Source organism: Abramis brama (assembly GCF_963993115.1).
Source record: "Abramis brama genome assembly, chromosome: 7".
In the NCBI taxonomy this organism is placed as follows: domain Eukaryota; kingdom Metazoa; phylum Chordata; class Actinopteri; order Cypriniformes; family Leuciscidae; genus Abramis; species Abramis brama.
Genome location: NC_139969.1, coordinates 25,965,783 through 25,988,417, shown reverse-complemented (window position 1 = coordinate 25,988,417; position 22,635 = coordinate 25,965,783). Strand labels below are relative to the sequence as shown.

The 22,635-nt window shown below is 39.4% G+C and overlaps 1 protein-coding gene across 2 annotated transcripts in view; it reads right to left on the bottom strand.

Moving 5' to 3' along the window:
* zfyve9a (zinc finger, FYVE domain containing 9a) overlaps nt 1-22,635 on the bottom strand; it is a 26,514-nt gene extending 3,879 nt beyond the window's left edge. Inside the window, exons 1-18 of one of the 2 annotated variants that reach the window (XM_084119560.1) lie at nt 22,272-22,635; nt 16,462-16,561; nt 14,996-15,103; nt 12,571-14,045; nt 11,304-11,403; nt 10,770-10,946; nt 7,732-7,895; nt 7,441-7,570; nt 7,095-7,217; nt 6,631-6,786; nt 4,289-4,513; nt 3,638-3,720; nt 3,425-3,529; nt 2,823-2,973; nt 2,505-2,585; nt 1,742-1,904; nt 1,025-1,130; nt 608-784 (exon numbers count right to left, since the gene is read on the bottom strand). In XM_084119560.1, coding sequence (XP_083975686.1) covers nt 608-784; nt 1,025-1,130; nt 1,742-1,904; nt 2,505-2,585; nt 2,823-2,973; nt 3,425-3,529; nt 3,638-3,720; nt 4,289-4,513; nt 6,631-6,786; nt 7,095-7,217; nt 7,441-7,570; nt 7,732-7,895; nt 10,770-10,946; nt 11,304-11,403; nt 12,571-14,045; nt 14,996-15,065 — 3,486 coding nt within the window. In that variant the 5' untranslated portion in view covers nt 15,066-15,103; nt 16,462-16,561; nt 22,272-22,635. The remainder of the gene's footprint in view (nt 1-607; nt 785-1,024; nt 1,131-1,741; nt 1,905-2,504; nt 2,586-2,822; nt 2,974-3,424; nt 3,530-3,637; nt 3,721-4,288; nt 4,514-6,630; nt 6,787-7,094; nt 7,218-7,440; nt 7,571-7,731; nt 7,896-10,769; nt 10,947-11,303; nt 11,404-12,570; nt 14,046-14,995; nt 15,104-16,461; nt 16,562-22,271) is intronic. The other variant, XM_084119561.1, reaches the window with a different exon arrangement.

Below are 22,635 nucleotides of genomic sequence, written 5' to 3'. Positions count from 1 at the left end.
GAGGGTGAGTAATTAATATAATTTTCATTTTTGGGTGAACTATCACTTGAAATCCTAATAAAACGTTTTACTGATAATATCGAGAGACCAGACATAATAAAGTTCTCACACTATTCTTCTGGTCCAATCATTTTATTAGCAAAATATTCCACCACTTCTGTCCAGGTCACACTCAATTGTCATTTCATGTGTGGTCTAAAACGCAACTGCTCTCATGTTTTTTTGCAAGACTAAATTTTCTGTCATCTTCGCAGGAATGTAATATGAAGATTGTACAAAGTAACATTTATCTTTAGCAACACTGTGCAATAGCACATATATGTACAATATGCGTCACATGACTAAACATGCGTCATCATTTTCAAATACCTCAGCTTTTGCAGTCCACACACTATAACACGAAAACTGTTTGTTTTTTTGTTTTTTATGTATCCACTTTGGAGAGTGTCTTAAAATTTTGCAGGACAAAAAACGGTCTAAGTGTGGACAGAAGGCCAAAACAGAGAGAAAAAGATAAAAATGTATCCAAATTAATATAGATGTAGCCTGTTAATGAGTTTAGTTAGATAGCCAGAAAGCAACAATTAAATGGAGCTATCATTGTAACCTGATCAGAGTCCAATGTAACCCTCAGGCCCAGTTTGGCCATCCCATCCTCTTTGAGAAGTTTGAGGTGAGGGCACAGGGCCATGCAGAAAGCCCTTGCCACGTTCTCGGTGAGTCTGCTGTGGTCTGCAGGATCGCTCAGGCCATTGGTCTGGTCCTCGCTCCGTAGGAAGAACACCTAAGCAAACAGCACAAATAATGTACAGTTATATCATTTGACAAATTTGTGCATACTATGAGTTACTGAGTCCAAAACAACATTGGAGCCCACTGACTTTCATTGTATGGTCAAAAAAGATTTTTCAAATATATCTTATTTTGTGTTTCAACAAAGAAAGGCTTACAGATTTGAAATGTCATTACAATAGAATTCATAACATTAAATGAAGATAAATAATGACAAATGATGAATAAATACCTCTGTCCAACGGATGACTTTCCCATTGGCTTTATACTCTGAGCCATGGAAGATCTTAATGCTGGTGACTGACTCCATGGATTTCCCATCAATGGGACTGATCACTCTTATAACAAGAAAAGTACATAGGTGGGATGAGAATGATTTTGGGGATTAAATATTTTCCTTTGTAAACAGGTTTTTTGATGGGATATCCACAAAAGCAGCTAATGCTACACACACACACACACACACACACACACACACACACACACACACACACACACACACACACACACACACACGCGTACACTGATGAGCCAAAACATTATGACCAGTCACAGGGAAAGCGATTATTGTTAATCATCTACTGAAAAAGCCACATATCAAGGTCTGGGTAGATTAGATGGTAAGAAAACAATCAGTTCTCGGAATCGTGTTGGATGCAGGAGAAATGGGCAGGAATAATGAACAAAGGCCAAATTGTTATGGCAAAGCAACTGGGTCAGTTGCTCCCGGTTAGCAGTGGTGAGAATTTACCAACAGTAGTCTGAGGAGGGACAAACCACAAACCGACGACAGGTATTGGGACACATGACCATTACACAAACAGGGACTTTAATGACATCGCATTCTAATTACATAGACATTAATATGGATTTAGTTCGCCCTTTGCAGATATGGAATGATGTCAGTGAACTTGTCAAGTGAACGAGCCAGTTTTAGTTGTCTGCTCACCCCTTGTTGACGTTGTGGTCATCATCAACCCACTGGATATGGACGTGCTCCTGGTTCTCGTCTTGATCAGCTTTCCCACAGGCAATACTGAAATCTTTCATCTCTCTCAGGGCTTGCCGTAAGGCCTCCATCGTTTCAGCTGTTATCTGCACCATCACGCCATCTGGGGCACAAGCATTCAGCGTTACTAAAGTGAGCACACAAATTTGCACTTTAAATTAGAATCAGGTGGTACAAAAAGTACAACTCAGCCTGACTCTGTTGACCGTCACTGTTAACCCCTTACACCCTGAAGGCATTTTTAATGATTTCACATAATTTCAAGTGGCACAGTTAAAAGTAATGGCTTATAACTCTACAAAAAAACAAGGTATCATCAAGTACATGGTCTCATTTGATAGAAATCCTTTCAAATCCTGTCATTCATGCTTGACATGATGACTATTAGATAGTATACATGACAGGTCGTAAAATCAAGTTTGACCAAATTTTGTGATATCTCAAAGCAATCAAAAGTTATGGGATTTGTTCCAGCATGGTAGCCTTTTTATCAAAAGTCCAAAAACCTCTCCAAACAAGTGATCGGAGTATTTTACTGCTAAGTAGAAAGCACTTTAAATTAGAATCAAGTGGTACAAAAAGGACAATGCAGCCTGACTGGGACTGAGTCAAAAACGTTAAAAGGGAGATTATGTCTAGTTTAGACATTGTCCAGGGGGATCAGATGTCCTACATTTAGAGAAAGAGGCTGCAAATGTTGTACCTTCCACAATGCTGGTCTTAGCCGAGTAGCCCGATGAAGCCTTTAAAGCCCCGCTGAACACAAAGAAGGAGGCACCAGTCACTAAAAGAGGGATAAAAGGAAATAATACATCAAAAACATACTTTCCTCATGCAATATTACTCATTCACTTTTAAAAGAAACAGAACTCAGCGGTGATAAGATTTATTTTTCAAAGTACTTTCATTAATCAACATATCATGATTAATTAATCAAAGAAGTCTCTTATGCTCACAAAGGCTGCATTTATTTAAAATCTTTGGGTGTGGCTTTTTGCAAAAGCAGGTAATCGTGCCGCACCTTTGCGAGGCTGGTGATGAATACTGATGGCCTGCGTCTGGTAGTTACCATCATCGTTCTGAACACAGACAAGATGGGAATCCGCCCGCTCGTTGAAGCATGCGCCCATCGCCAGCACATGCTCGTTGGACTTATTCATTGCCTTCATGAGCTGAGAAAAGAGAAAGCCGAAAGATAACTTGTCATGACTTTCCAAAGTTATGCATAATCCGAAAACTTAATTACGTTTTTAAGGGTTTATAAGTCCTAGATGAGTGAATGACAGCTTTTAAAGAAAGCAGAGAGTAAGACACAAGGCAGCCAAGGCTTTAAATAATCCCTGCTATGTCAAAGGTCTGCCACTACAAGTTCTGCTCCGTAAAACGCTTTTCAAACACAAGCTAAATACCAAAAGTCTCCAACTTTTGGTATTCAGGACACGGAGGACACAGAAGACAAGCTGTTGTCAATGCTTCAATTGTTTCATGGGACATTTGTCATGAATCTGCTACGCTCGCTGTTACTCATGCTGTTCCACACAAATTCCAAATACATTTTCCATGAACTCTATTGGAAATTTGTTGCCACACAACAACCAAAAAGAAGTTTCTTTCTTCGTTCACCTCATTGTAACGGTTGCTCGGTATCTTGAGGCACGTCTTCCTCACTTCCATGTCCACCACCAGCCCCTTGACCACCGGCAATGTGTACTGGTAATTTCTGAAGTCCTGTAGATGTGGGAAAATTCAAACGCCATCAGACGACTTGACATGGGTTCATATTGACAGTAAGGCATGTGCAAAATGCAGAAGAAGAAGTTAAATAAGAATACTTACTGCCAGCAAGTTCATGATGGTATGACCAGTTTCTCCAAAAAGAGGTTTTCTAAAGCGAACACTAAACAGTGGGCAGGGGTAGACTGCAACACAAGTGCACGATAAGAACACGCCAGGCTACCACAACAAGTCACGCTATTTAAATCAGCAGCTCACAATAAGCTCCTTCACACTCCAAATGACTCAGAGGCCCCTTTTATGTAATACGGCAATTACTTTAATGTAAAATCGGGGGCCTGTGTGCTTACCAAGTCCTCACACACCCCGGTTAAACATGAGACTAGAACCGTACATGGTGCTTCTAAATGTGAGAATGCTTGCATGTCATGGATGAGGAATCATGAGTTGAGAAACACACTGATAATATATTCCATCTCCACAGGAGGCAGTGCTTACGAATTAGTGCAGAGAAAACTCTGCGTGAGAAGAGAGCACAGAAAAAGACATTTTCTGCATTGTGGTTTCCTAAACAGCTCTTATACAGGCATCAGAAAGGGGCATTGCATTCTCACGATTCTGTAAGTGTACACGTCTCCACGTCAAGAGGTCAAATATACAATAAAAACTACAGGAACAATCCGGATCTTTCAACGTCCGATAAGGCTAAACCATTAAACAAGCCTCAAATTCAACATCAAACCACAAACTCACATCGGTATTCCGCCCCTAGTCGGAGCATGAGTCGGATGGGAAAGACCTTGGCCCAGGGGGTCTCCCACTTCTGCACCAGGATGCCAAAGAGGTAGGGCGGGTTAGGCAACGGCAGGTCCTGCAGGGTCTGGAAGCTGGGGCTGATGTAAAGGAAGCCGCCGTGCTCCTTGCTGCCCAGGAAGCTCTGAGTGAAGAAGGAGTGGCCCAGGTGACTTAACACATTTCCTGCACAGAAGGAAGTGTGGGATTAGATCAGGCTCAACCACTTTATTTTCATGCTTAAGCTATTTCTACTTAGATAAAAGGCGAAAATAAAACGTTTAGATCGTTAAACACGTTTGCAGAATGTAAATACCATAAACAATAACACTAATGCTGGGTAATATTTTATTTTAGTGTCTTTGTTACAGGTGTTACATGTAGTTAGTTACTATAGTAATAGCTATAAATTATCCATAATTGTAATTAACCCTAAACCAAACCCTCATCCTAACCTTAACCATATAGTAAGTACATGAGGTTCATTATTATTACTCGGTACTTAAATGTATAATTACACTGTAACACGGACACCTTAAAATAAAGTGTAACCCAATGCTGTTAAAAAATGAATACATTTAATATGTTTGAGCTGTTGTAGTCTAATGTTATTGTATCAAAAAGTAGAAATAAAACATAATTAAAAATCAATTTTGTATATATCATTTATCAGACAATAATATCTACCCAGAGAGCAGTGCAAAGAAAATGGGGTGAAAAACAAAACACAAATACATTCAAGATGGTGGACAAACTGTAATGAAATGTCAATTATTGATATATTTTATTCAATAAAAGAATAGTTGCACCTAATTACAAATAGGCAGTCAATATTTGTATGCTTATTAGTGTATCATGAACAATGTCATTAGCTTAGCAACATGTGCTAATCTAATACTACATTTGTGTGGCACTCAGAACTGCTGCCTGTGTTAAGGTCTAGTCACATTAGAAAAACTTCTGAGATTTCGCAGGCAAAAATGCTCCATTGTCAATCGTGCAGCGATGTATGAAGCACAGCTCACACAAACATGTTTCAATTAGTCAAAGCTGCAAATTCACATGACCAATTTGAGCCTGATGCGGAATCAGTGTGGGAAACGAAATTTCTGATTGCATGGATTCCTGTTTAAAATGAAACCACGAAACCATGAAAATTTGCAGAACAATGGCATAAGACTTCACATTTATGAAGCTTACTAGGTTTTAGAACAGTACTACTGACTACAGCTCATAATGTTTCACTTCAAAAGGACAAAAAAAGCTCAAGACTTTCTGAACATTAGTCATTATAGGGGCTTTCGCACCGGAGGAACCTTTTCATAGTTCCTAGAACTATTGGCGGAAGTACCCGTTTTATGGCATGTTTGCACCGCAGGAACTAAGAACAATTTTAGTTCTAGGAACTCCTTTTGGAGGAACTAATTTAGCTCCTACTTCAGAGTAGGGTCTAAACTAGCACTATAGGAACTACCAGTGACGTTAGTGTACGCTGATTGGCCGAACACACGCGAAACACCAGCACCCACCATTTTTAAAGCCGTGTAAACATACAGATTAAAGCCTATATATTTACTCCACAAACTAACTCTGCGACCATGGAAAAAAGTGATAGATGGACCTCTTAACCTTTACGCTGAGGAGAATATCCAACGCTACTTTGAAGGGACCAAGTGAAACATGAATATGCATTTCTGCTCAGATAGCAACACTGGACATCAACCACACGGCATACGCTGACACCTTTTCATATACTGTCTACTTTCTATGTATAACGGTTATATCTAATAACGTATTAGACAGGACTGTTAAGACAGATCGTTAAACTAATGAACATGGAGAATGCGAGCACTGTGTGGCTCTGGCTGGCATTCTCAGCGCCATCAAAATAAAAGTGGCTAGTTCCTAGAATTACCCGGTGCGAAAGCCCCTTATGTAAGCTGATGGACACTGAATCTGGCCAGTCAGATAACATTCTTTCACTGAACACGTCTGAATTGGTCACCACACTTCTGGCACACATCCTACATTAGGCTAACAGGGAATGCTTTCAGAGTAAGAAGACAAGGGAACTGTTTTGAGGCTGAACCTATTGACCTGAAGTACGACTGGGTGACAAGGATTGTGTCTGGAAAACAATTTCTGCTGAAGTGGATCCTCAGTGCCATTGGGGCCAGCAGCCTAATTTTACCTTTAAGGGCCTCCTGGCAGAAAGGTCTAATTTTATCTATGTAGGCCGCGCTCTCATTTTGTCTGGATCAGTTTACCAGTACGGGCCCCCTGATGGAGGCGTATCAGTTTACCTGCGAGAGCCTCCCGATACAGCTGGATGAAGTGGTTGAAGACGTCCTTGGGAATGGTTTTCTCATCAGGGAGGCACTGCAGAAGCAATACAACCTCTGCCTGGCCCACGGCATGCATACCCTTTGTTGTCATATACCAGCACTTCCTATTTACATCTTCACACAAAGATGGCACAAATGACTGTTATGGCTCATGGGAATTGATTTCTATTTCAAAAACATGCTGTTCTTTTGAACTTTCCTAAAAGAATTAACAAAAATATATCACGGTTTCCAAAAAAAAACATTAAGCAGGACAAGCGTTTTCAACATTGCTAATAATGAGAAATGTCTACTGGGCCAAACATGCCCATAGTTGATGAAACACACATGACTGAGAACCCCCCCCCCAAAAAAATCACTCCATTAGCATTAATACTAAATCTAAACCATAGTAAATATCTAGCGAGGAATAGCTCACTTACAATTGACCAGTTTGACCATGGCCAGTAGGTTGGCATTGAGGACAAACACAAGGGGATCAGGGCCGCCCTCCTCAAGCTGCTGCATCAGCACAATCTCAGCAGGTCTTTCCTCCACAGCATAGTCTGCAGACAAGGCAAACAATATCATTACTGTAACTAGCAACAGACTGATCCATGACAGACACTTTCCTCTCATGGTTCAACCCAGATGAGGAACCAACCCAATGAAAGACCTCCCTTAGCATGAGTGGTGGAGACAGAAGCAGAAACACAGATACATGCACACGGACATGCACAAACAAGCACCAATAGTGGAGACAACTGAATGGTGAGGATGGGCAAGCACCTGTGATGTGGCCTCCCGTACCTCCTTTAATGCCTGTGGAGATGAGGATGGGAGGAAGCCCGTCCTCTGGGATCAGACTGAGAGAGCTGCCCACAGGGCTGGCGGTCGGGGCTCCAGTGGCACGGGCCGTCTACAGCAGTGGAAAAAACACAAATTTATGACTGCAACATAACATGACTGTCTCAGGATAAGCACAACGATCGGAAATGAGCCTATGCCTGAAAAAAACTCCATATTAGAGATGCATTGAAACAGTTTATCGAACTTGAATGGAACAAAGTAAATTGTCACCTCAGAAGCATTGGCTCCTGAGGATTTGTTTGAGTATTGGGGCGCTGCCACAGGCTGTGAGGGGTTGGGGTTTGCCGGCGGCCCTTTAGAAGAGTCTGTAGCTTCCCCGTTGGGTAGAATACCGTCAGCAAACCAAACCCTTCTTTGCTCTCGAGGAAGAGAACCTGGAAGTACATGCACACGGTGAGGCTTAAGAACAGCTAACTCTGGACTTTAAATGATAAACAGCCTGAAAAGCAGTGTTCAAATCCAGAGTAGAGTTAAAGGGAAGTGTCACATATACAGGGTTCGTACACTTTTTCCAAGGTCAAATTCAAGCACTTTTCAAGCACTTTCCAGGTCCATTTTAAAGCTTTTCCCAGCACCTTACACTACCGTAAATTACATACCAATACATAGTTAAAATTATTATTTAGTGTTTTTTATCACATCAAAAGAGATAAACAGCCAAATGTTTCATAATAGCAGAGGGCTGCACGATATTGAAGAAAAATGAGATATGCGATAACTCATTAAATAATGCGATATTCAATATGCGATACGATAATGCTTAAAGTGTGTCAAATTAACTTAAATTATCTATTAAAATGATATAACCTACACATACGTGTTTCACATTCTTTTTGTGATAAGAAAATATCCCTACAACTTCTGACAGTGAACATCAGTGTTTTACTGTAGCATAAGACGTGTTATTTTAACATCACTGGGGTTTAGGGGTTCAGGTTATCCTACATTAGGTTTATTTAACAACAGAAACTGATTAATCAAATGTAAAAATAAACACTGCTTAGTTTTCACTGCATGAATTAAATATACTGATTATTATTAAAGCTACAAAAGTTAGCCTATTCAGCCAAAAGTAGTGAGTGATTTTCTTTGTCTTTTGTTCATGACCCCAGTTATTGTAAGCCGTTGCGATATGCAATTATGCATATTGTAATATATACATTTGCAATATTTCGATATATTGTGCAGCCCTAATATTTAAGCCAATCACAAGTTTTATTCTTCAAAATGTATCACTAAGTATATAGCCTAAAGCATATGAATAATATACTTTTCATTATATTAATGTCCAAATATTGCTTATCAGATAATGTGATTTATAGGCTGTAAAACTGAATTAATTTCAAATATGAAGACTTAATATTTGAACAGAAATATTTGACAGGGCTTCCCGTTTTGGGACACATTCTTGATATAGACAAGGTTTGAACAATATCTGAGTGCACAGGCACCTGCCTGATAAATGTATTTCATTGCCAAGATGTCTTGGGCCAAGACATAACGTTAGCTAATACATTTACTGGAATAGAGCAGTGTAAATATTGCATAGGGCCATCCTAAACCTTACAGTAACAGTATAATACTTATGACACTGACTGATTTCAGTTCAGCAATCAACGACTGTTGTTATGCACTGGGCTAACGTTTGCAGGTTAATTTGCACGTTACAGTTCTGTAATTTTGGCAATGTTCACTGCATATTCCACAAATGAACGTGACATAACGGACATGCAATACTTACATTACATTATCACACCAAGTACTCTCAGTCACTAATGGCCCTTTAGGACGCGGACGCGCTGCGCTATGAAATGAAACCGATATATTTCAATGGCTTGCGCCGCGCGACTCGATCCAAAGCGGAGCTCAACGAGCTCGCGCGCACGCCGCGGTCAAAGTTAAAAATAGTTCAACTGTTGCCGCTGCGTGGCCAATAAAAACGGTGCATCCAAACAACCGCGGAAATCAAAATGAAAACTCCGCCTACTTTTGCTCTGGCCAGCGTAACGCAAATCAATCTGTATCTGATTCTGAAGGGTTACATTTTTCTCCATTTAATAAAGAACTATTTCGTCAGAAAGATATTTCTTGTGAAAGAAATACAGTTACAAATTCAAGCATTTTCAAGCATTTTATCCAAAATTCAAGCACTTTTCAAACCTTGAAAACACAACATCAAAATTCAAGCACTTTCAAGGATTTCAAGCACCCGTACGAACCCTGCATATAAGAACAAACAAAAAATGGTCAAATTATTGCTCTGACATAATGTGTTTTTTTTTATCCAATTTTCAATAAATTATCTGAAATTGATTTGCTGTGACGGAAGGTTCTATGCACCTGTAAAGTGCTCAAGATATTATGTTATCTCTGTGTTAATGGGAGAGTTCACATAAAAATTTAAATTCTGTCCTCATTTACTCACACTCATGTTGTTTCAAATCTGTTCTGTGAAACACAAAGACATTTGAAGAATATTGGTAACTAGGGATCTCGCATTATACTGGTATTGACGATAACCATGATATTAAAAAAAAAAAATTTTATTGCTAGGTGGCAGTAGTGCACAATAAAACAAAAAAAGGAAGACAAGCACGCAATGTGAAGCTACTACTGCTGAACAAAATCATGTCGGAGATTATTGTTATTGTGAATTCCTTTGGCCACTATTTTCATGTAGTAAAAACCTGATATCGTGACAGCCCTAAAGAGTTTGGTGACCATTGCCTTCCATTGTATAGACACAAAATTCAGAGAGAGACATTTCTTAAAATATTTTATTTTAAGTTCAACAAAATAAAGAAATTTATGCAGATTTGGGACAACATGAGGGTGAGTCAATGATGACAGAAGTTTAGGAAATGACAGCAGCATGATTAGGTTTGGGCAGTGATTCCTAATCCTGGTCCTGGAGTAGCCCAACACTGCACATTTTAGATGTCTCCCTAATCAAACACACCTGATTCAACTCATCAGCTCCAAGACCTCAAATATGTGTGTTAGATAAGAGGGACATCAAAAATGTGCAGTGTTGGAGGCACTCCAGGAGCAGGGTTTGGTAACCACTGGGTTAGTGTAAGTGAAGCTCCCACCAAACAGACTTAGAATGAAGTTTAGGGGTTGGGGACCCCCAAAGAGCCCTGACACAATTTGAACACTGCTGAAAAGTAAAAAAAAAAAATAATAAAAAAAATCGGCAATCCACAAATTAACAACGTTTTACCTTGCCAATATCCTACAGACTTTACCTTCAGACCCTGGTTGTTTAAGGACACCAACAGGCACCATGACGGTTGGTGGTGGGGTGCTGAGTGCTCCTGATGCCTGGGCTTGCTGCAGAGGAGGAATTGTGGAGCAGTACTCAGCTGGGTTGTTGGGATTTGGGCTCTGGTTGCAACCACCTCCCATGTTCTCCCATGCTTGAGCTAATGAGTGAGTTCAAAGGATCTGGTTATACACATAGTAAAACCCTAATTTCAAGTGTTAACTGGTTAATTTCTGCATAAATCTACTTGGAAACAATGTTATTCTGTTCTTTATAATCCTTAAAGACTCGGAAAATATCAAAACCTCTCTCCGACCTACGTAAAACAAAGGCTTCAATTGAACTCTGAAAAATTGACCATAAAGATTATGTATTAATGAAAACTACAGTACATTAGTACCATTTTTTTTAAAGGGTATAATTTAACCAGAACTCAAATTAGGAAAATTTGAGGTCAAAAACTCCCAGTCTATAGAGGGAAATTTATAACTTTTCCTACGAGTTTCATAACACTCACCGTTCATGATTGCACGGTGGCAGGTAACACAAACCCTGGCTTCTTTCCTGTCCATGTACATCAGTCTGCTTTTCAGACTACAACAAGCAGCACAGAACACCTGGCCAGACACACATCACAAAAACATTTGCTTTGATAAAAAAACAATCCATACTGAAAATGATACATAATAAATGAGACATAATAAAACAATGGAAAGAAACCATATGAACCAGACCAGCCATGACTCATGAACCAGTTCTCAGGATGAGGACATGGTCTAGAACACATCACAGTTCTGTCAGATTAAACCATTTTGCACCACAGCTACATTTCATTTTCACTGAATTCTTTTCAGTTGTTCTTTCCAGCCCATATCTGTGAAAATGTCATCAACGATGCAGCAGTTTATCACCAAGGGAAATTAAGACATTATTCCAGCAGTCTTGCAGTTATTTATGAGTGCTGCATAGACAAACATTTCTCCCTGAAGGAATTTGACAGCTCCACAGGTTTAGAGCTGCCCGACAATTACCCATTCTTCCTTGAAATTCTGCTCTCTCATTGTAAGCCAGTGTCCCACTAGCTGACTCAGAACAGCTTGATTCTGATCAAAGATGTCACACCCACCGACTACTTTTCCTGAAATCTCAACCTCTTCTTTCAAGGGTCTGTCGCATTTACTGATTAAGAATGGAAAAGGGGTGTGACAAATAAAACAAATGAAGCTTATGAATAAAAATTGCCTCAAACTCTAGTGGATGCCAGCCTTAGAGTGTTATGGCTATCAAAACATTATGTTAAATAGTTACAACATCATGAGACAAAGTAAAAACAGATTGGTCTGCAGGAGGTGAGACAAACTTGTATTCTCTGCCTGAGCTTCCAACTTGTTAGAAGCCAATATTAAATTGATTTTTAATTTCTGTAGAATGCTGCTTGCCCATGCAAAACTCACCTCCACAATGCAAGGATGTTGTATCCTGTTGTCAGCACTGTGCAATGCGGTTATTAAAGTGTAATGAAAGGTTTTTAAACATGTTGCTATGTGGTTGCTAGGGAATTTTTATTAGCAACCAAAAATTTAAACTGAAAAAGATCCAAGTTAAAAGAGCCAAAGTTTAACAAAAACCTGATTGCTTAGAAAAGTAACATCACACCCATTCTCAAAAACCAGCATGATTTAATATACCACAAACAAGTTACAGCCTGTTAGTTAAATACTTGGATTAAGGATTTAAATAAAGTAAAAAAAATACACCACTCAGTAATGAACAAAATGCTTTACCTTGCCACATGCCCGACAGTGATGTCTTCTTTTAGTGAAAGTGAACTTGACCTCGCACTTCATGCAAATGGGTGCTTGGGAGTCAGGAACCCAAACAGGAGCCACTTCCCCCAAGGAGCTAAAGGGTTTCTTAGAGAAGGCTCCCTGTTGGCCTGCCTGGAGATCATTGTCTGGACTCTCAGATGGGATGAGTAAGCCAGAAGAGCCATCTCCATGCTCTCCATTCATTCGAACAACCCCAGACTCGGTTACTCCACTCGACGTCTCAAGGCCTCCTGTCATACTCTGCGGCTCCAGGTTCTTGTTCTTGCCAGTAGAGCCAAATTCATTCTTAACTTGACTCGAGAGAGGCTGGGGAATCTGCAGCTTCAGACTGACAGGCTGTTTTGGGCGGGCACCACCGTAGGGAACGCTGACAGGTTGCAGCCGACTGTTGTTGAGTTTGCCTGTTCTGCCAGATTCCAGTCCTCGAACTGGATCACAACACTCTTGTTTGCTCTCCTCCATTTCTTTTTCCTCCGTCACAGAGTCCTCCTTTGAAGGGATCGCTGTCTGGCTGTGTGCATCTCCATCAAAGTCCGCAGTCAGACCATTGGACAGGGACTTCTCCGCCCCTGATGATTCAGAGTCTCTGTGAATCTCTTTGTGGTCATTCTCTATTGTTTTCTCTTTCTCTTCCTGATTTAACACCCAAGTATCTTTCCCTGTACTTTCATTCTCAACCAGTCCACCATTCTGAAAAGCACCCTCATGATTCTCCCTCTCAAAATCCAGTTCTCCGCCACCATTCACCGAACTGTGCAATACTGCTTCCCCTTTCTGGGGATGACTTCCTTCTGGAAATACCAGATTACAGTCCCTCATTCTGACCTCAAGGACAGGTGAACCAGCTTCAGGCTTGATTGCCTCCATCTTAACACCATTCTTTAAAACAGGTGGTCTATTCCCAGGTTCATCAAGACCAGCACCACTTCCCTCATCGGTACCATTCTGCTCCGTCTTAAGCTCACAGGGACCAGTATCGTTAACACTTTGCTGATCTGTAACAGCTTGACTTGTCTCATCATCATTGGCCAGAAGAACGTCAGACCAGCCACTATGATCAGGACTAGCTGGAAAGCCGTTTTCCAGCACCATGCTGTTGGAGGCCGGCAAGTCTGCCAACTGCCCGTCAGTGCTCACCAGCTTGCCAATGTTGGGCTGGGGCAGAGGGGGACTATGAACATCTGCCGGCCGTTCTTCGCTCCTGCCCTCTGGCTGTTGCCCCAGCCCCTGTTTCCCCTCCAACCTGGTGACCTCAGCCAAAGAGGGGCCATCTGACATCTGGGCATCCAGAAGCGGCTTGAAGCCGATAGGGCTGTCCCTTGGGCTGAGGTCAGAGTGGGTCAGTGCTGGATTCAGGGAAAGGAGGTGTGATGGCGGAGCCAGAATCTGAGTCCACTTGGCATCAGAGAGAGTCGGCGTGTCCGTTTCATCTAAAAGGATGAAAAAAGAGCTCATTAGCTTCTTTTTTTGAGAAGATTGAAACAAACAGATAAATTGAGAAATTAGGTCAGGCTAGATTGGAAAATGTTGAGGAAGTGGGCCAATCTGGTCATTGCCTTGGGATCCATCTGTCAAACTGACACATCAATGCTTTGGAATGTGGGCAGGCATTCCCTTTCTCTTACATACATCCAAGCGTGATCAAGCAGACACATACTCGCACTGCTCTCCTTCACTATTCAGCTTTGTTCAGGGGCCGTTTAATAGTTTAAAGTCTCCTTTCACCCCATTAATCTGTCAAGATTAGTGTCGGAGAGGGGATATACATTCATTCCACCGTTCAATGGCTTCACTGAGAGGGTGGCTGTGTGTGAGCCAAGTTTGTGTGGCTTTTAATGTTCTTTGTGACATACAGGACAAAGCAATCAATAAATTCCAATGTCAATTTTATTTGGCTGTGCACCAGGAGCTGTTGTCCAGAACAGTGATCAAAATAATACTAATTGCACTTTCCTGCTATAACTCAAAACGCACATACAAGCTTAACCTTGTAAATTACATGTGCTTGACTGTGTGACACCAATTAAACAGTGTTCAGGAAAATCAGGGAGAGGCAGAAGTCCTGAGGGGAAATGCTAATTCAGTTGACCCCATTTACACCACAGACTGCTGCCACCAGCACAGTTACCTGCTTGTGCTAGCCATGCTGTGAGCAGCTCAACAGTGCCAAACATTTGTTCTATTTATATCAGCACCTGTGTTACTCTGCGTTCAGTTCACTGTGCTCTAATTCACCTGACGAAGTGGGTTATCTGAAGATAATGTAAACGTGCCGAGATTGAGAATTTCTTTTGTTCTGTTGTACGGCCTCAGAACTTCTATGACTGTCAGAGCTCCTGCTTTATTCTTTCAAAGTGTTGTAAGTTAGCAGTTCTCTTACCTTCATTCTGTTCAAACTCATCCAGCACCTTGTCCAGGTTAAAGGCCTCAGCCTGGAAGTAATTCTCCATGGGTCAAAAAACTCCACCCTGCCAAGTGATGTGTGAACCTGAAAGGGAAGTTGCCTTTTTTGTAAGCACATAAATACAATATTTTCCACATGCACAGGAACACAAAATGCTAACAAATTAAAACCTTTTAAAAGTACAGTGAACTGTGAAAGTCTTCCAGAGTCTGGTTGTAGATCTAATTCATTAAAAAGTGATATTTTGTGATGCTCTATAAAATGTCATGAAAATGTCAATGATTCACAATATATTGGCACCATATAATTTAAAGGCTGAGACAGATGATTTTATGTAACTGATGATTAATGTTTGGATTGGTGGTTGATAGGGGTGTGACGAGATCTTGTGCGAGTACGTGCGATTGCGAATTTGAAAGTGAAAGTAAAACATAAGCTCTCTGATGCACACAAAATAGCCTGTCTCCCAATATCAGACCTATCTCTGGACTGTGTAGTTGTGGCTCTGGTCTCTGTTTGCTCTTCGTATACTGAGAGAGTACTTTGATTATGGTTGCACTTGTACTTATTGTTTGCACTTAATAAGACTAAGAAAAAACTTTTATTTATACTGTTTTTATTTCTATGTTAAATTTGTGGAAAGGGGTTCAATTAGGAGGTCACATACACAACCTAAATCAGAAGTTCTGGAGTTCTGAAGAGACTCTTGTTAAACCATACAGGAAAGAAGCCAGTTTGTTTTCTCCTTCGGTTGAGTTTGTGGCAAAACCTTTTACAGTGCTCGTATAAATTATTGTCTTTCAATGCATTTGATAATTCATACTCATAAAGTAGAACTGATATGACATTCATTACAAGATTATTAGTTAAAACATTTCAAAATGTACCTGTAGACTATTTTTCCAGTCATGACTTGTCATTGAGGATTTCTACAATATAGTGCAAAAATCTTGTCTCGTCTCGTTCTTGTGAACCCAATCTCATGTCTCGTCTCGTGAGATAAGTGTCTCGTCACACCCCTAGTGGTTGATGTTTTTTTTCCACTATTTATTGGCTGATATTAAATATTTACTTAAATTTAAAATTAAATCTTCACCTATTTTAACACTTGGATTACCTTTGCCATCATCTTTTACTAACTTAGGGATAGCAACAGATCACGGCAAATATTTACCCTTTAAAGATCACTCTCTCTTAAGAGATATTTGCACTTTTTTCCCCTTATTTAGCAGGCACTTTTGTCCAAAGCTACTCAGAAATGAGGAATACAACAAGCTATTCATCATAGAGCACAAGACCGAGTTAGTTGCTGTGCACATGAAATGATAGCAGAGTGGCGTGGGTGTATGAAAATAAGTTCATAAACTATAAATGTAACTTCGAAACAATCAGTAAACTCAGATCACATTCAAGAAACATACAAGAATAATAATAATTCTCACCTGCCCAGAGGTCCTCTACAGTAACTGCAGGTCAATCTGCACAAAGGCTCCTGATAGAGCCTTTGTCTCATCCAGTCTCACACACATTGGACAGCCAAACCTGAAACAGAACAGGATGATAAGATTTCACTAATGACATAAAAACTCTACTGGTTTGAATTCTCCCTGTCGTGTCTGATTCAGCCATTTGCTAAATGGATGCCTTATGTTACCCTTAACCAGTTAACCTAATATTGTTAAAATTAGAGCATTTCGACTTCCAGTATCATTTGCTGAGCTTTGAAGATGGACAAAATCAGGAGCACAACGTTGTGGCTGCCTCTGTTACATTGCAGTGGATAGGCCATCACTGTCATAGTGGGTAAAGGTGAAGGCCGGTCTCACATTAGAATGAGTGTGCCGAGGATTACAACAGAGAAAAGATATTCCACCAAGCAGAGGGCTCTGAAAGTAGCAGACTAGACACATTTTACACTTAGTTAAAGATGCATGCTTTGCCACACTGTCAGCACAAAGCTAAGACGACACGGAGGAGGGGAATAAGAAACACCAGTCATGCAAACTGCTTAAGTGAGGTTGGGGAACAGGACCCCTGATTATGCATTTGCTCTCTTTTCTGATGTGTTAGAATAGCATATGATATTGCTTTAGACCAGAAAACATTATTAAAGAAAATGGTAATAAAGAGGAAAGTAACTATAAAAGAAAGTAGTGTTGTCACAGTACCAAAATTTCAGTATTCGGTACCAATACCAGTGAAAATAGTAATGATGCTGAAAATTCAGCTTTACCAACACAGAAATAAATTGCATTTTGAAATGTATTCAAATAGAAAACAGTTATTTTAAATTGTAAAAATATTGGACAATATTACTGTTTTTGCTGTATTTTGGATCAAATAAATGAAGCCTTGGTGAGCAGAAGAGACTTCTTTTAAAACATTTAAAAATATTACCGTTATAATAATTTTGGCCACCACTGTACAAACTTACACGATATCATGCAATATTTTGAAGCCAGCCAAACAAACTCTTCGCATCAGGAGTAAAATCCCCAAAGCCTCTACAACCGACTAATATGGGTTGTGCTTGTACAAATGCAAGTCTGTAATTACAATCTGCAACCGTTGCTATAGATAACTGGCAGCGCAGAAACAAACCCTTTAAAAAACAAAGTTTCCATTAAACCGCACTGTGACTCCACCCCTGCTGAAATACAAAGAGCTTTGTTTTCACACTCACAGCTAATTGTCAATGTTCAAGGAGCACTGCATAATCCACTATAGACTGAATGTATAGTGCACACAGTTAAACCTTGCATGTTTTAATAGCTTTTTAAAGCAACTATAAACATAAAAATGTATTTGGAGACAAGCTGGTTGCGACCAAGAAACCAGGGGCCATGTCTGATCAAGATTTAATTACTTGGTAGATTCTCTAAATAATACATGCACAGTCAGAGTCATCTAAGATGTTGTATTTTTCACCTGTAAGCTGAGTAATATGATATTAATGCAGTCCTTTTGCAACATGTGGCTCCACTGATATAACTTTTTCAGTTATACATTTAGTAAGCATTTAGTTTTTGAAAACAAAAATAGGTTCACATCAGAAATAAAGTGTTGTTACATAACTAAGCCATTAGGAGAGAGACCCAACATATCCCACAATTTCTTACACAGTTTTGTAGGTCTTGCTCTTCATGCAGGCCTCGACATTAAGCCTTGTCATGTGCTTATCCTTCAGACAAGTAAATCAGTCATTCATTTGTCCGAAAACAAAAGTTACTTGCCCCTGGGGGGGAAGAATTTTGGTGGTGTAAACATAATTTATTCTGAAGCAATATTTTCATCAGTATTCTATCAGCTTTACTTAATTAAATCTGCATATGTTTGACATTTACCCCTAGGCGTTATTGTCCTTTATAAATGCCCATTTTTAAATGTATGTGCCATCTTTCATGTCAAATTCTTGCATTTGATCAATAAATTAAATTATAATAATAAGACACTATAGGGCTGTTACCAATCAAATTACAAAATTACAACTGCAATAAATAATGTCATGTTTTAAATACATTTTTGAATATACAAATCATGTTGGAAAAAATGCAATGAAACTTTTAAATATGAAACTAAACCACCAGTAGGTGGCGGCAAGTCATTTAATGAGTCATTGAGTCATTCATTCAACCAATTCGTTCAAAATGCTAAATCCTTCAGTAACAAAACACCGCTGAGTGTTGCTTTGAGAATGCGCAATAGGCTATTTCTGCTGTTTGTGATCTTTGTTTGGTGAAATAGAACAAAAACAGTCAACATTGTGTCTGAAATGTAAGTAACTAATATATATAAAATCATTGTAACATTTGCAATCATGATAATATTCGGCAAAATAGCTCCCTTGGTCGTGTTATACTCAACATTTCGAAGTACCATTATAACCAGTAGATGGTGACAGAGGAGCACTTTTTGAATTATTAGCCATTTCCACTATATGGAAAAGTCACAAAGTCTCCTGAAAAACAAAAACTATCCTTCAAATTGTGACTGAATTACAAAGAAAACAAGCAAAGAGCGCTTCTTTTATAATCACTGAAGCTGTCGGTCAGTTCAGTATGATACTATAAGAGAATAATGGTACATTTCATAATAGTATAATATTTAAATGATCCCTATAAAAATGAGTTTTTTGCACATTACTGTCGTTAATAAAAGTTAATTTTATCTGCATTCTCAATTCAAGCTCAGAGCTATTTAAATGACGTTTAACGAGATAGACATTATTTTTTATTCATCAAGTTGTCACCATTTCTGAACTTACAAATAGGCAATATACACAACAAGCTTACATTATATCGAAAGGTTTTCTTTTAGTTGAAAACATTAAACAATATGTGTAAACAAAAAATATAAACGGGAAAACGCTAATAAAGCAGACAGAAAACACAAAGTGCTGTTAGAAACCTAGCCTAGCACACCGTTATCTTTGTGTCTCTGCAGCGTATGTCAGTGGAGCGCGTTTTCTCACCGGAGCATGTGGATGTTATTGTTTTTCTCAACATGTGAAAGAATATAAACACGATAACCATATGCTGACTCGAGTACATACATTTTCTTATAAAGCTATCGTATTGTGCATTTGTATTTTTAGTTAAAAAAAAATTATAGGCTACTGTTTTTCATAAGAAATACCATAAAAACTATCTAGAACTATAACTTTACATTTTACCATGGTCGTGAGGTACTATATGTGTGCATGGTTTTACATATGGATATCCTGATATAAACACATGATACTATAGACCTTATGTAGCCCCGCCCCTTTTCAGCGCTGCGCTCGTTGTCTTTTGACTTCCGGTCTGTATTTTCACAGAGATTTTGCGTGTTTATTAATGAACGGCTCATTTTAAAATCTTCCCGGTCGACTGACATTTGTTAAGACATCTACTTTAAACATTACAGTCCACATGATAACTTTCGTTAACTTTACATTAAGTAAATCCACTTCAAAAGCTAATTACTCCTGGACAGCAGCGCCATAGAAATATACAGAGCGACCACAAAAACAGAAGTTAAAAGACAATATTTTAAAGATGGCGGCACCCTCGTTTCTCTGGCGCATAAGGTCTATAGACGGCCAATGGTCAATTTTAATGAAAGTGGAATCAAAATCGCTAAAATTCAAACGATACTCAAAACTACTCGCTAGCGCCCCCTTTTGTGGTCGATATGCAATGTGCGCACTGAAGTGAGCTCCGCAGCAGACTTCTACCAGACAGTCAAAGCAGCATTACGTCGCAAAAGTGCAGACTCATAGGAAGACCGAGATTATTTAGGGTGCCATTTGAGAGTTGGGACAGGGCCTAAAAGGTATTTTACTTGCTACACAAGTATGAACCATCAATCAGAGGGCAAAAGGCGCATAGAATATTGTTTTCAACAGGTTTTTCAGCAAAGTTTGGATCATGTTAATAATTTAGAGGAATTTATTGAAGAAAAATGCGATATGCGATAACTCATTAAATAATGCGATAATCGTTATGCGATGCGATAATGCTTAAAAAGTGTGTAAAGCAAACTTAAATTATTTTTTTCTTTGTTATATTATATTTCTTCACCTACATGCGTATTTCACATTCTTTTTGTGACAAGAAAACATCCCTACAACTTTTCAAAGTGAACATCAGTGTTTTTCGATATATTGTGCAGCCCTACTTAGAAATTCACATCACAAAGGCTTCTTGGGTTTAAACATGCAATATTACCACATTACACATCGGCACTCCCTGTATTCCCAGTAAAATCTATTCTCACAAGTAACCACTAAAATTGTACGTGTCATGTGACTAGTTCAGTTTGGACTTGATCACTTCTGCAAGACTCTGGAATGTTGAGATATCTCACTGTAGTTTTTACTCACTTTCTTCCTGTTATTGTTCATTGTGCAAAGCATTTTTCTGCAGCACACTGTGCCGCTAAGACTGTTGACGTGAAGCTCAGTTTCATTGCTTCCACATTCCAGGCATGGTTTCGCTGTCACTTTCTTGCTACCGACTGCTGTGGCATTTCACCCATGCTTTGCTTATCAGTCATCCTGAACATAAAAGCTGCATGAAGTAAGGAAAAATACAGCGATGCTCCAAAAGCTAGGGAAAACTAGAGCTCACAGCTGCCATAATTTGAACATCACAGTAGAGGTTTCTACTTTCTACTACAGGATTTTACTTTCATCTAGCTCTTAAAGAAGAAGAAGAATGAAACAGCATTGGAACTAGCCTTTGTTCCCACGTCAGTGTCATAGTTATAAGAAAAGGCATTAGAAGTTGCTCAGATGTCTAGGACAGCAGGGCCAACTACAGGACTATCTGTTGCTGAAGAAAGCAGGAATCTGTCAGCCTGTCACTGGATTTCAAAAGCTTCCACTGCATAATTTCCTCTCTTCCCAAGTGCATCTCAAACAAGTGTTTAAGTCACACATTAGAAAGCTGAATGAGTAACTTTAACTTCTGCATTGTAAGTGTTGATTCACTCTGCAAAGCAAGAACCAAACCCTTGATGACTATATACTCCCGCCCTACCACGAAAAAAAGTCAAATCTCCACATAAACGCTTTTTATGGGTTCTTGACAGTTGGCCATGCTAAAACTATATTCCCAAAGCATCCCAAAACAGACTCAAGCTCTCTATAAAACCTGTGGTTGATTACAACAAATAGTTAACACTTTATAAAAACTTTGAACTGCTTATCACTCAGTTAAGTGTCATATAATCTATATTAGAGAGGGTCAGAAGTGTTGATTCATGTATTCGTTTTTGCAATACCACCTCAGTAGTTAAGCAGTATATATGTATTACTTATGTTAATGTTAATTGTTATAAAGTGTTACCTCATCAATAATTACTCGAAAGCTCCTCACTACCGTAATATGATATTATTAAACCAAACAACAGTCGCATGTAGCCTATAACAGAGTATTGAAGTTCATTCTGCAGTCTCTAAAGACTCTATTATCGTTAGCTAACTAACATTAGCCTGTCAAATAATGCATGCGTTTACTTACCAGCTATTTTTACACGCTTCACAAGGCTAATCGTAGTGATTTAAATGTGAACACATTAGATAAAAATGCGCGAGTCTAAATTAATCTTTGGCAAGAAACACGCGTTAAAGAGTCAGTTTACATCTCGCAAATGATCCGTCTTCAATCTCCTAAGAAAGTATTAAATGCTGCATTCGTTGGGTTTCTACAGTAAACACACCACAGATGTCATAAGCGAATAACAGTTTGTGGGTTAATCGTTTACTCACCGGTGGAATCCCCATCATCATCATCATCATTATCATCATCTTCACGCACGATTCAGCCATGTAACTCCACGGGTACAATCCAACACGCTTCGCGTCATATAAAGCCAGCGATTATGTCTTTGACATCTGCAGGAAATCTCCAGGAACAGCTAGGCCATTTTCCCGTGCTCCACAGAAGTGTAGGAAGAAGTAGTTTGCGCGACAGCTCTCGTATATCCCTCCCCCAAAGGTTTAGCGGAGAAGGTTACTACGAACTGCAGCAAGGGTGTGACATTTTGGCTCAAGCTACGCTGAAGTGGCGTGAGATTCCCACGCTAGCAACTTACAGTTGAGCCAAGATGGCGTCTGTTTCGTAACCTTGTGT